Here is a 13,908-nt window from a genome sequence, read left to right on the forward strand (position 1 = left end):
TGAGCTTAGCATATTTAGGAGTTGTGACGCGTAAACTAAACGTTAGTTTAATTCCGCATTCTTACAAGATAAATCCGCAAGAGTTTGTAATTGCCTATTCACCCCCCCTCTAGGCGACATCTCGATCTTTCATGCGGCCATTTCTCGTCCTCCTCCGCCGCCGAGATGAGCAGCGCGGCGCGGAGGTCGGGGTCCTCCTCCGAGGACTCGGGCTTGGGCTCGAGCAGCAGCGGCAGCGGTTGCGGCAATGCCGCGCCGCCGCAGGCGGCCTCTCCGATGTGGAGGCCGCCTCGGTTTCCTCCGGATGGCCGCAGCGCCGGCGGCGGACGGCGGCTGCTGCTCGCCTCGTCGTCGTTGGCTCCGGGAGCGAACACGCGCTTCAGGGCCATGGCGGCGGTTTCGCTCGGGGAGTGGAGTGGGGACTGGAGTGGAGGGCCAGATTCCCTCCAGTCCCCATTTAATAGCCTCCCGGGTCACCGACAGGTGGTCCCAAGGGAGACGAGGCGACAAGCGCCCGGACGCGAGCGGACGGCGCGTGCCATCCGCGGCCACGCAAACCTAGCCCAGATTTGGGCCGGGTTTGCGTCGTTCCGGACGCCGCGGCCGTCCGCTTTTGCGTTGCGTCCCCGCGTTGGGCCGGGATTTTGTCCGGCTCGACCCATCCGGACGCGCGGGCGCGGGATGGGTCGCCCCGTTGGAGATGCCCTAACGACGCAACAAATGACAACGGCATGATGAATCCTGAACGTGTAGCTGGGAAGGTTAAGGCGTACGTGGAGAATATTATTCTGCATTTTTTCAAATCCAAACCTGCTAATAGACGTGATCCTAACTTGGTTCAGAGCATCCCAGCCGTTCGACCCCCCCGGCGAAAATCCGGATTTAACAAATGCCGGATTGGATGTAAAAAGGGCGTGGCGGGCAACATTTTCCCAGCCGCACCCCCGGCTTTCGCTCATTAGCGGCGATAGATTCAAAATATTGTCTTCCCGCTACACAAAAGAATCGCCAATGTTCGGCGATCGGATCAGCCACATTCCAGCGATCGAAACTAGACGACTACAGGCTCATCGGCGGTCCCGTCCTGAGCAACGGCGTCTGGCGAGACATCATCAGGCGAAGCATCGGCGTCTGCAGATGTCGAAGAGGCGGGAGTAGACGTCGCAGTGGAGGACGAAGGAGCCGACGGTGGCCGGAGGATGTCTTGGCGATGGGCGTCATACCAAGCCCTCGTCTCCTCGTCCATGTTGGCGTCGTTGCCACCGATCAAGAACGCCAGGTCGGTGTTCCTCTTCTTCGCCGCGGCTGTTTCCTTGAGCAAGGCAATCCGGACGCCCTGGTTGGCAAGCATCGCCTTCCACCGCACGTCGCGCTTGTCGTCCCTCCCGGCAGCGTGCGCCCTCGCGTCGGCCCAGCACTTGTCGAAGGACGCCTGCAACCTGTCGGCTGGATGGCCGGCCTTCTTCATCTCTTTCAGCTTCTTCGGCCTTGCTCGGGGCGGCCTGCCGACGCGGCAGGGGCTGGATTGTCGGGGTTGTACTTCTCGCCCTTGTTGTTGGCGAGATTCTTGCGCACCGCCTTCCACTTGTCGCACTCCGAGATGCGGGCAAACACGTTGAGGTACTTGAACATCTGGCCATCGTTGTCTTTGACGTACAAGTCGAGCGCCCGCCGCATCTGCAAAAACAGGCCGGCAAACAGGCCGGCGATTCAAGATTAAACCTCGGCGATGTAGGGTCGACGGAGGAGCCACAGCGAGTGAGTATACCTTTGCTTCAAAGTCCTCGCTGCTCACAACATGTTTGTCGATCTCCTCCTGTACGCCATGCCACTTGCTGCACGTCGCCTGGACGGTCCCCCAATGGGTGCCCATTGCCTTGTCGCCGTGTTCCATCACCGTCTTGTTGAAGTATGGATCGACGAGTTTGCGCTCGTCGAATACCACCTTGACCCGCTGCCAGTATGTGTCGTAGTTCTGATTCGCACCGGTGATGCCGTTCATAGACACCGTCATCCAAGCTTCGGCGAGGCACTCCTCTTCTTTGCCCGTCCATTTGATCCGCGGCTCGGCTGGCGACGAGTTCTTCTTCCTTCTCTTCTTCTTCTTCCCCTTGGACGGTGCCTCCGGGGCTTCGGGCGCTTCCTCTTCGTCGACGTCCTGGTCGACGTACGTCTGCTCATCTTCTTCGTCGACGTATTGGGTACCGCCGTTCTCATCAGTGTGTTGATCGCCCTGGTCGAGGTTGGAGTTGAAGCCGCCCCACAACGCGACGACTTCCGTCGCCCTTGCCTCCTCTTGTGTGAAGCTCGGGCTCGTCGCGGCGGCCATGGAGCCCGACGTGATCATCTCGTGCATCACAGGCTCATTTGGCGGCGGCATCCCGGGGTTGGAGAAGGGGAGCGGCCCACGTCTCAGGGCAGGCGAGATGCCCTCGTACATCGCACCGTCGTACACCGGCGGTGATGGCGTAAACCCGGCCATGCCGGCGGCGGCGTAGGTGTCATGGTACATGGCCGTGGCCGGCGACGCCGGCGAGAAGGATGGAGATCCGACCATACCTTGGGTAGGCCATGGCCCGGGGATTGGGCGATGTGCGGGCGGCCGAAGTTGAAACGAATTTCCGACCCATCCCTAATATAGAAAGTTCCGTATGGAAATAAGAACCTCTTCGTTGCCATAAGGCCTGCCCAGAAATGTGAATCCCCATGTTTCCAACAGACCTAGCCTTAGAGTGTGCCAAAATACCATCCTTAGTAAGTAGCTTGAACAACCATTTACCAAGTAGGACCCTATTTTTAACACTGGAGGTTTTGAATTACAAGTCCACCATGCTCTTTAGGGCGGCAAACCATATTCCATCTAGCCGGTCGATATTTACGCTTCTCACTATTTCCTTGCCGAAGAATCTTGATCGAAAATAATCTAATCGTTTTAAGACTCCTTTAGGGATCTGGAAGAAAGATATCATATACAGTACCATATTACTTAGTACTGCATTGATAAGAATTAATCTTACGCTCAGGGATAGTAATTTGCCTTTCCAACTAGATAATGTAATTTGTAGTCTTTCCTGCACTACTTTCCATTCCGCATTGGTAAGTCTCCGATAATGAATCGGTATTTCCAAGTACTTAATAGGAAATTGGTCTTGTCCGCACACAAATAAATCAGCATACATAGCAACATGGTCTTGGGCCTCGCCAAAATAAAGCAGCCTATTCTTATGGAAATTGCTTTTCAGACTCGATAATTGCTCGAACACTGAAAAAATCAGTTTAGGTTTCTTGCCTTTTCGATGTCATGTTCCATAAAAAGAATTATGTCATCGACATATTGAAGAATGGACAATCCACCATCCACTAGATGTGGAATAACCCATTCAATTTGGCCCTCGGACTTTGCGCGTTCAATCATGACAACGAGCATATCCGCCACTATATTAAATAGCATTAGCGACAATGGATCACCTTGTATTATCCCCTTCTTGGTTTTAAAGTATTTGCCAACATCGTCATTGACTTTAATGACAACAATTCCCCTGAGATGAAACTATGAATTAAAGCGCGTCACTCTAAAGAAAAACCTTTCATCCCTAGAGTTTGCTGTAAAAAAGACCACTTTACCTTATCATAAGCTTTATCGAAGTCAATCTTTAAGATTACCCCATTCAACTATTTCCGATGTAGTTCATGAACCGTTTCATGATGGACAACCACCCCATTAAGGATGTTACGCCCTTGCATAAAAGCAGATTGTGAAGAACGAACCACATGGTCAGACACCGTATTCAGCCTAATTGTAGCAACCTTAGTGAATATTTTAAAGCTAACACTAAGGAGATAGATAAGTTGATATTTTTGGATCCTCTCTGCTTCATTAAAAATCTAACCATACCCTCAATGTTACGGGGTTACACACAACATGAAAAGTGGCATGATGTGCTTCACTAAGAGGACGCCCTTAAACAAGCATTTCTCGATCAAGTAAGAAATACCAAAATTCTCAGTGGCATGGTGTACTCATATTAGTTTTTTCTCCACGAAATTAATGTCCAATCATGATCAAGCAAACATCCAATGGTTAATCATTTGAGTACACAACCTATTCCATTAAATATATATTTGCAAAATATTTGGCATGCAACTTCATTTTTCAGTAGAAAGCGACCCTCTCCGCTCCGTAATGTAAGATGTTTTGGAGAAACTATTTTAGTTTACCAAAACGTCTTAGATTATGGAACAGAGTAATATAAAACAAGCAACTAGCTAGAGAAGTTTTTCATATGTGATTTGTTGGTGCAAATCATTCGTGAAACTAGTTGAATATCTAAAGTACACCAATAATATATGACATGGCATGGTAGCAGTGTAGCCCAGGGAGGGGGCTTGATACATCGTAATTCGTAAACTTATCTAATCCTTTTGATTGAAATTTAGTTTATATTTCATATTGCATTATATTTTAACTATTTTTACTAATTTATTAGACTAACATATTAATCAACGCAAGAAGACTTTTTTGGCTCGTGTTTGCATATGTGCAAATGTATTTTGTTGCTTAGATTAATTCATGGGAAATCAAGTTTGGAACTTTTGGAAGGATCATGAAGGCAAGTGAGATGGCCCCTGGGGCTAGAGAGATAGATCATGAAGGGTCATGAATTCAAATTTAGACATTTGTATTTTGAAAATCTGACTGCGATTCTTCTCTAAATGCTGTGTGAGTGTGCACGTATGTGTGTCGATAGTTACTCAGTTTTCTTAGAAAAACACCAATATGATGGGGTAATAATTATCTAACTTACAGTCTACAATATTGATGTGCTCTAACATGAGATCCAAGCAAACTAATTTATACTCCCCTCGTTCCTTGATATAAGGCATATAATTTTCTAAGAAAAAAAAAGTGAAATATAAGGTATATTGCATTGTATGGAACTTTTCTAGGGATTCCATTATGCTTCCTTATCCGATGTAAACTCATCTATTTTCTCACTTCAATTAGGTCACGGGCAACCTCGCCCAAAATTGCGGTAGCTTTCTCTCCAAGTGTGTTCTTTAATATTCGTGCCAAAAACTATACGGCCTATATTTAGGAATGAATGGAGTATTATTTAGAGAGAAAGACACCGTTGGTCACAGAACTTGGCCGAGATTAGTGATTTGGTCACAGAACTAGCAAAACGTGAAAACCCTGCGCTAATCTCTACTTCGATGGGTGTACTGGTCATTAACCAGCTCTGGGAGGGTTTTAGTCCACGTGGCTATCAGTGTGGGCCCCAGAAAAACTAGCCTAATTATGCAAATAGGACCCCTGTCATGGTTTGTATTGCATTCCCTAGGTCCTGACGCTTTGGCTCACACTCGAAAGAAAAGAGACGACCATGCTAGATGAACGCCGGGCATATGGAGGAGGAAGGCGACCATGGTGGGGCGACGTTGATGGTGGCATCAAAGGTGGAGTGCCTAGACCAGCCGAGGACGGTTTGTCCTCAATTCCGGCAGTCCCACAACGGCAAAATCTTTGGGATCCTCTTCCACTCGAAAGTTAGATTCAATGCCATTGAAATTGGGAGTAGCTAGAGTTAAGATCGATGATTACGCGTTTAATTTCGCCCATGTAGTGATCATTTGTGCTCAATTATTTGTACATATTAGACCATATTTGTGCTCGATTTGTCTTACAATTAGATTCACGGGAGAAAATTTAGTGCTTTGATACTTTTTGTGAAAATGCAGGGACAACTGATTGTTTTTTCATATTATAAATTCATCATGTTGTTTTTACGGAATTGATGCAAACTGCAAGTATATAGATGAAAATTTTGACTAGTTTGATTACTCTCTGAAGAAGAACGGATGCTCTCGGTAGATAGATGATTTTTTTGAGAGAAATGTGCTATCATTTGGCTGATCCTAAGCTAGATAAGTATTGGTAAGTTTGTAGACAATACTTGTCAATTGGTTCATGTCCACCTTGAAACTAAGGCAAGACAAATGGCAAAAGCTTTGGTGCACTCAAATCCAATAGTGCTTTATGTTGTTCATGTGGATTTTCTTATTATTAAGAAAACAACTGATGATGTTTCTCAAGCTAGAGTTTATTTTCCCAAGGTTTTCAGTCCCAAGAAATAGGGATAGAAGAAGATGATTATGAAGAAGGCGAATCAGATTCTAACTTTGCTCATTGAGATTACGATTTTGAAGATGATGGCTTGCTTTCTGAATTTGTGGATGATAAAGTGGTAGATGATTTTGTTGTGCAGCACATGCCCACACAATGTTATCCAAGAGAGGTGAAGATGATGTGCTAGAAGAAGTATATTTGCATGGAACCGATGGGGAAGGTTTACAACTACAATTATCACAATCCCGAGACATACAAGGGCAATCTAAAGTTCAAGATTGACATGATATTTCGAACTGTCAAAGATGTGAGTAAAGCAATCTCAATGTACGTGACAACAAGATAGGAGGTCCCAAAAAAAAGGAACGTACAATAACACAAGAGGGGAGGCACGTTGGTAAGAAGTCTGTCCTTAGTTATTGATAGCTAAAATGGAGAATAGGCATGAGGAGGTATTTGTAGTGAAGACATATGTTTCTTAATATACATGTGAGAGGGTGTGTAAATTTAAGGAGCTATATGGACCTTTACTGACTGAGAAGTTTGTGGAAGAATTCAGAGTTGATGAGAATATGTCACTACTGCATGTAAAATGCATACATGAACTTTGTATTTTATTAATATATATTTTTACATAATTCAATCTTATATAATGTTATAATCATGTTTTATAGGGGATTTACAAATGATCCCTCTGATGCATGTATGCGGGGACGTTATTTTCTCATCAAGAGAAGCAGCATGGGCATTTGGACCAGACCTGGAGGGCTTTGAAGCTCAAAAGAGACTAGGTAGGCCTCTTACGCCATTTGGACCAAATTTCGCGGGCGGCATATGTGGGATCGCGAAACGCCGCTGCCACTTACATCCTGGCCAACGCCTCTGTTTGCCAAGCTTCTTGAGGCAGATCGTCGTAAAAAATCTTTGTCAGATAACCTAGCACAAATGACTGGCTGAATCGGCCTCTGTAGTGTGCACCATCAACTGAACGATGGAATGCCGCAGTTGACATGATGGGAAAGACAAAGGGCGCGAGTACAATCTTCGTTGGAAACAAACCAGAGAAGAAAATCGTCGGGCGGTTCTATGACTTCTATCTTGACGTCGCCTCTCTGCGTACCACATTGGCTCTCCAACACCGTCTCCACTTGCTATGGCGAGAAAGCCGACCGCTCGCCTTAGAGGGTGGCCACCAGTGGACGACCACGAAGAGCTCGCTCTTGAGTCTTGAGCCACCATGCCACGTGTGTGTGGCTAAGCACACATCTCCCGACGGCTGGGCGCAGTTCTGGCTCGCCACGCCAGGCCAATTCATTTGGGAAGTGACCAAAGCTGGACACTAGAGCTCGATGAGATGGTCTGCTTGTAGGGTTATGCTTTGGGTGCCGTTGCTTGATTTGAGGATTTTCCATGTAATTTGATTTGGGAGAAGGGGATTTAGGGTTTCTTCATTTTTTTAGAGATCTCCTCCCACAAATTTAGCTGCAATTTCGAACCCCACGCATATCTTCCTTGCACCTCACACATCCTTTTTCCTGTCAAAACACACACTGGTGATGGCCGGTGGCCACGTGTACAAAAAAACCCACCCAGAACCAGTTCGTGACCAGTTCACTCGTCAAAGGAGAGATTAGTGACGGGTTTCCATATTTTTCAACTTGAGTAAAATACATGGCTAACCATTAAACTTGTCAACAGGTTTCACATTCTTCACCGTACTATGAAAATACCGTCTTATGATAACCGAAGACGACTTGCTTGGTCATCTACGGTCACTCGTGCTGATGGCCAAACGTATTTGATGATGTGGCAGGCTAAGGACCCACTGTCAGGCACCTGGTTGTGTTTTATTTTGCAAAAAGCCCCTTTTTCCCTTCAACACAGAACTGGGTCCTCAAATTCCCACATCAGGTCCGACTGATGCGCAAGTTCGACGCCTTACGGCCTCAGGTCGCGCCGCACCAGGAGGTGGTACTGGGACTGGTGGTCACCAGAGTGGCCAACGGCGACGAGTTCAACACGCAGCGGACGACATGGCCGCGCTATAGAGCACAACAGATTATGCGGGAGGGAAGAGAGGATTGCCAGCAGCACAAAAATATACTCGTAGGAGATGTGGAGGGATTGGGTCGACACAATCGACGACGACGAAGGCGGCCGGAGGTAAGGGAGATGCAAACGATTTTTGCCCGGCCGCATGCTCCTCCGTCCGATTCCTAGTGTGGGAGAGATCAACACATCACAGTGACGAGTTAGTCGAGGTAGGGGAGCAGATTGGGTAGGACTAGGGGAGTGGGGGAGTGGGGGAGCTCGCAGGGCGAGGGAGATGGGGGCCCTGGACAGCCGCGGCGGTGAAGCGGGGTGGAGCAGAATTCATGGAGAATCTGTGGCGAAGGTCATTGTAGCCTGGAGTGCGCAAAGCTCGACTTCTAGGGCCGATATCCGGCAAGGGGAACTCGTTGAGCCACCAATCGTTAATAGTTGGCACTGGTGCAGTGGTTCCTCGTCGCTGTCCGGGGAGACGCGTGTGGGCTCAACGTGTAGAAGACGGCGGTGGCCACCAGGGAGGACGCCGATGGTTGGTGTGGTAAAGAACAAGCGGTGGCCGGTGGAGTCGGGGGTGAGAGAGATGAGGAGAGAGAACGTAACTTGCGAGTCTGACCAATGGATCCCACCAAGTAGCCTCTCAGTCAAACGAAGGATTTACAGGGTCGTTTCTGCAAAAACAATGCCCTGTTTGAGACCGGTCAATGTGTGCCATGTCATCGAATGCATGCTTCCATTAGCACCGGTGACCGTAGATGAGCACGCAAGTCGACGTCTTCCATTACCGTAAAACCGTATTTCTATTGTAGGATGACCGAAGTGAACCCTGCCAACAAGTTTGAGTACCTGCTGAATATTGTGAGACAGGCTACCCTATCACAGGAAAGAGATAGACTCTGCTGGAAATGGAAAAAAAATGGAAATTTCACTGTTAAATCCATGTACAATCATCTTTGCAGGAATGCAATGGACAGATCCTTCAGACACATATGGAAAAGCAAAATTCCCTTGAAAATTCAAATTTGGCTATGGCTTATTTGGCACAATGCTATTGTAATAAAAGATAATTTGTTTAAGAGGAAATGGTTGGGGAGTGCTTCCTGTCAGTTCTGTCATGAGAATGAAACCATTTCTCACCTTTTCTTTGACTGTGTTGCAGCACAAATTGTCTGGAGCTCTGTTGCAACAGCAATTGGTGCTTCTGATAGGCCTGGGAGCTTTACACAGTTCTTTTGGTGGTTTCCTCGCTTAATTCCAGCTAGTAGAAATGTACAAATTGCTGGTCTTGCTGCTATATGCTGGGCCATCTGGAAACTAAGAAATAGAGCTTGTTTTGAACATAAACTCATCAAAAATCCCAGTGAACTGATTAGCTTTGCTGCTGTATTCATGAACTATTGGGCAGGTCTTCACAGCCTGATGCAGAGAATATCAGGGCTGGAGCTGCCAGCCTGCTTCAGCTTGCCATAGGTGCACCTGCTTCCTCCTCTACACCGACAGAAGAGCAACCTGGAGGAATCCTTCGTATCGCCGATTCTACAATGGAAGATCCTGCTGATGATCGGATGGAAACTGATGAATGATCTGCCTCCTTATCCTGTGTTGACGCTACATTGGAAGATCCTAATGTCGATGCTTCGTAGTTTGGCTGGCTTTTGAGCAAGTTCTTCCCTGGCTGGGAGCCTGGATTGTATATTCCGTTTTAAAACTGTTGTTTTGCTTTCCCCTTTACAAAAGAAGCCTGGTGACCAGGTGTATACGTGAGCACGCATCCATTGGCTGACACGTGTCACATTTAGCAACCCCTGTTATCATCATTGTTGGGTTAGCAAACCACATCAGCACTAACAACACTTCCAAATCACGTAGGCCCTACCAATCATTGAAACGCGGGATCCGCAGCCCACGCCAAGTACGCTTAGCGATGCATAAACAACGTCAAGGCAACAGACCCAATTGACTAGAACCGGATCTCAACGCAGATCGTGCGGCATCTAGAGGATGCTCACGTATACACCTAGTCACCAAATCTTCCCCTATAATAGACTTAGCTTTCTAAAAACGCTAGCAGTCGGCGGCGCTCCCCCTCCTTCCCTGTCGTGCGCGGTATAACATACTTAGAATGTATGTTGTGTGTTGTTTTTCGTTATCTGCAAGGTAATGAAAATCAATCCCATGTTGGATCGCTTGGAAAAGCAAGTTTGAGTACCTACCATGTATTTTACTCTTTCAACTTCTGTAACCAAATCACTCAACTGTTTGCTTCTTTCAACTATTCAAGTCCCAAGGGAAATTACGAATTGTTTTTTTTTCTAGTTAAAAGCTTATTTCCAGTCTAGAAATGCAACAACTCTACTGCTACAGTTCATTAAATTTGTCAATACGTTGATTACTGATTATAGCATCTACTCCAAATAACTCGAGTTCGTCCATAAATCATCAAGGCTATGGGTAGGAAGGAGTAATGTCACTAGTATATTTTTGGATATGCAAGTATGCAACAAAAAAATACTCATAAATAGCTTACACTACGAAACGAACCACAAGGTCCAGAATACACGAGACCAGAACGTGCCATGCATACGATACGATTGTGCAGTCTAACGTGCACACATGTGTCCATGACAACACGACACATGGCTCTGCCTCTTAAACGACGCCTTGCAAATCGGCATGGCACTCCGATGTATGCACACTGTACATTGGTAGGTGGAACTGAATTCCTGAACTAATAGCAACTGGACTCGAGCAGCTATCTAGATGAGGAGCACCATTAACACCACCTGCGCGCGTTGCAGCCCAAAATTAAGCCCATCACCATGCATGCATGCACCGGCATTTACGCAGCACCCTCGTGGCCATCGGCGAACACGTACGGCGAGCCGAGGACACGACGTGGTCATCGGCCGCGAGAAGCTGACACGCCTCAAGAGAATACAGTCAGTCTCAACTCGGTGCACATCAATGCGCCATGCACATGGAAGGCAACGAGGCTTTGTCTCTGCGCGGGAGCTTGCTACTGCAACCAGAAATGGAGCCGGCAAAGTCTACACCACGAGCTCAGCGCAAGACGATGATGCTATACGGCCATTCTTGTCACCCTTTACCTCTAGTGTATTTACGCACGAAAAATGTTTTTGACCCCCAAGCTCCCGGGCTCTCGCTATCTTTAAAAAACTATAAGACATTCTTATAAGTTATTAAAAATGCTGAAAATAATTCTAAAGATTGTTATCTTACAATAATGCAAAATCTCAACCTAAAATTCTTTTTCTTTTGTGCTAGATAAAAATACAAAAATCTAATATCTTTTGGAGATTTGAAAATGACTACTCAAATCTACGCTTTTGCCATTTTTGCATAGCTTAGAATGTAAAATATTTGAAATTGATACTTTACACGTTTGTAAGATAAATCGTTGACTATATGCAAAAAAAATTCAGAATTTTTTGAAACTTAAAATATTTTTTAAAAAAAAAAACAAGTCCACTAGTGCCCAGTCTATCAAATCTATGTCCATTTACGCAACATTTGTTTCATTGTTTGTGCGACGCTGCCGAGGCTGCCACAAGCCCACGAGCGCAAGCCGTGCATGTACATGGGAAGGTAAAACACACACAAGGTTTGATTATAAATAGAGTGCCACACACAGCGAGTTTGAACTTCAAAGCTCCAACCACAACCTCACCAGCCACCAGTTCAGTTTACAAACCTTCTGCCAACGATGGGGATGATGGCGCCTAAGGCTATGGCGTTCGTGTCCTGTTGCTGTCTGCTCGTCGTGTCCACCGCCGCGGCACGTAGTCTCGCTGCCGACGGCGAGAGCTTCGGTGGCCGCAAGGACTACTACACTCCTGGCCCTACAGACCCGCAGCACTCCCCACCCTCACCGCCCAGCTGGACCTCCCCGACCACCCCTGGTAGCAACTACAACCCACCCTCGCCGTCCGCAGGGACTGATCCTGGTGGCCAGGACACCCCGCCGTCGCCGTCCAGCGACACCTCTCCCACCACCCCCGGTGGAGGCTACTACCCGCCCTCTCCGTCCAGCGGCACTGCCCCAACCTCGCCTGCTGGCGGGAACTGCCCGCCGTCGCCGTTCTCCGGCGTCTCTCCGACCACTCCCGGTGGAAGCTACTACCCACCCTCTCCGGCAAGCGGCACAGCGCCTACCACACCTGGTGTCGCGAACTGCCCGCCCTCGCCATCCAGCGGCACCTCTCCGACCACCCCTGGTGGCGGCTACTACCCACCCTCACCGTCAACCGGCACTGACCCGAACACCCCCGGCGGTGGCAGCTACCCGTCAACCCCAACCACGCCTGGTGGCGGCGGTGGCTACTCGCCATCGCCCACGACGCCTAGCGGCGGCAACTGCCCGCCCACCCCGTCCACCGGCACCTCACCGACCACTCCTGGTGGCTACTACCCACCCTCGCCGTCCACTGGCACTGACCCGAACACGCCCGCTGGCGGCGGCTGCCCGTCCACCGGCACCTCCCCCACCACGCCTGGTACTGGTGGGTACAGCCCGCCAACGCCTTGCATTGGCACCGCTCCGCCCTCGGGCACGCTAACGCCAGACGTGCCGTCAGCTCCGGGCACCCCAACTCCGTTCGACCCGAACACCCCGCCCTTCTCCCCGCTGGTGCCGACGCCGCCGACGAGCACACCCACGCCTTTCGACCCAAACACCCCACCCTTCTCCACTGGCCCTTACAGGTAAAACCTCTGAAAATCCTCAGCCTTGACACGATGCTTGTTGATAGTCTTAACGGTGTTGTTGTTTGGCCTTGCAGTTACTGGATGTCGCACCCGGGCGTGATCTGGGGCATATTCGGCTACTGGTGCCCCCTGGTGCGGCTCTTCGGCCCGAGCGCCGCCGTGCCATTCGGGCACGACCTCACCGTCCCGGAGGCGCTGGCGAACACGCGGGCCGACGGCGTGGGTGAGCTCTACCGCGAGGGCACGGCGTCGATGCTCAACTCCATGGTCAGCACCGGCTTCCCCTACACCACGATGCAGGTCAAGGACGCCTTCGGCGCCGCGCTCAGCTCGGGCAACAACCGCGCCGCCGCTGCGCAGGCGCAGCTCTTCAAGCTGGCCAACGAGGGGCATGCCATGCACTAGGCGACTAGGCGTACACGTTGGCCATACGCCGAGATGGCATGCCGTGGCACGCGACAACGTGCCAGCTAGAATCCCTAGGAGTACGTGTTTGATGTTATCCAGTGCTTGTATTAGGGGCAATGGTCAAGTGTCGTTTATGTGACCTGTGAATCTGTTCTACCTACGTTCCGCTCTTCTAACTATTTGTACTAGTTCCAGTACCAATGCAGGGACAATGTTGCCATGTTGGACTGAAAATAAGCACGTCAGTACTTGTGCATTCACCCTACTGTGATGCAGTACTCAACTTTGTAATCATTTCTGCCGGTCTAAACTAAATTAGCAGGGCTCCTTTGATTAATTCAAGAAATTATCTCTACTGAATTTCCACGGGAAGAAGAATTTGGTTCTAGTGAAGAAATTTTTCATTAGCTTTGATCCAAGAGCATCTCCAGTCGCGTCCCCCGAACGACGCCGGATTGAGCGTTTGAGGACGTGTTTTGTTCGTGCCGACGTCGCTCCCCAGTCGCGTCCCCAAACAAAATTTTGAAAATTTTAAACTTAACCGAGATTCGATTAAATTTATCCAAACTTGGCATATATTACATAGATTCGAACGAGATTCG

The 13,908-nt window shown here is 48.7% G+C and overlaps 1 protein-coding gene across 1 annotated transcript; it reads left to right on the forward strand.

Moving 5' to 3' along the window:
• Positions 1 to 11,897: 11,897 nt before the first annotated feature.
• LOC124663736 (protodermal factor 1-like) lies at positions 11,898 to 13,303 on the forward strand. Its single transcript, XM_047201409.1, has 2 exons — positions 11,898 to 12,895; positions 12,973 to 13,303. The coding sequence occupies exons 1-2, from the start codon at positions 11,898 to 11,900 to the stop codon at positions 13,301 to 13,303; spliced, it is 1,329 nt and encodes a 442-aa protein (XP_047057365.1).
• The last annotated feature ends 605 nt before the right edge of the window (positions 13,304 to 13,908 follow it).

Source organism: Lolium rigidum, chromosome 6 (assembly GCF_022539505.1).
Source record: "Lolium rigidum isolate FL_2022 chromosome 6, APGP_CSIRO_Lrig_0.1, whole genome shotgun sequence".
NCBI lineage: Eukaryota > Viridiplantae > Streptophyta > Magnoliopsida > Poales > Poaceae > Lolium > Lolium rigidum.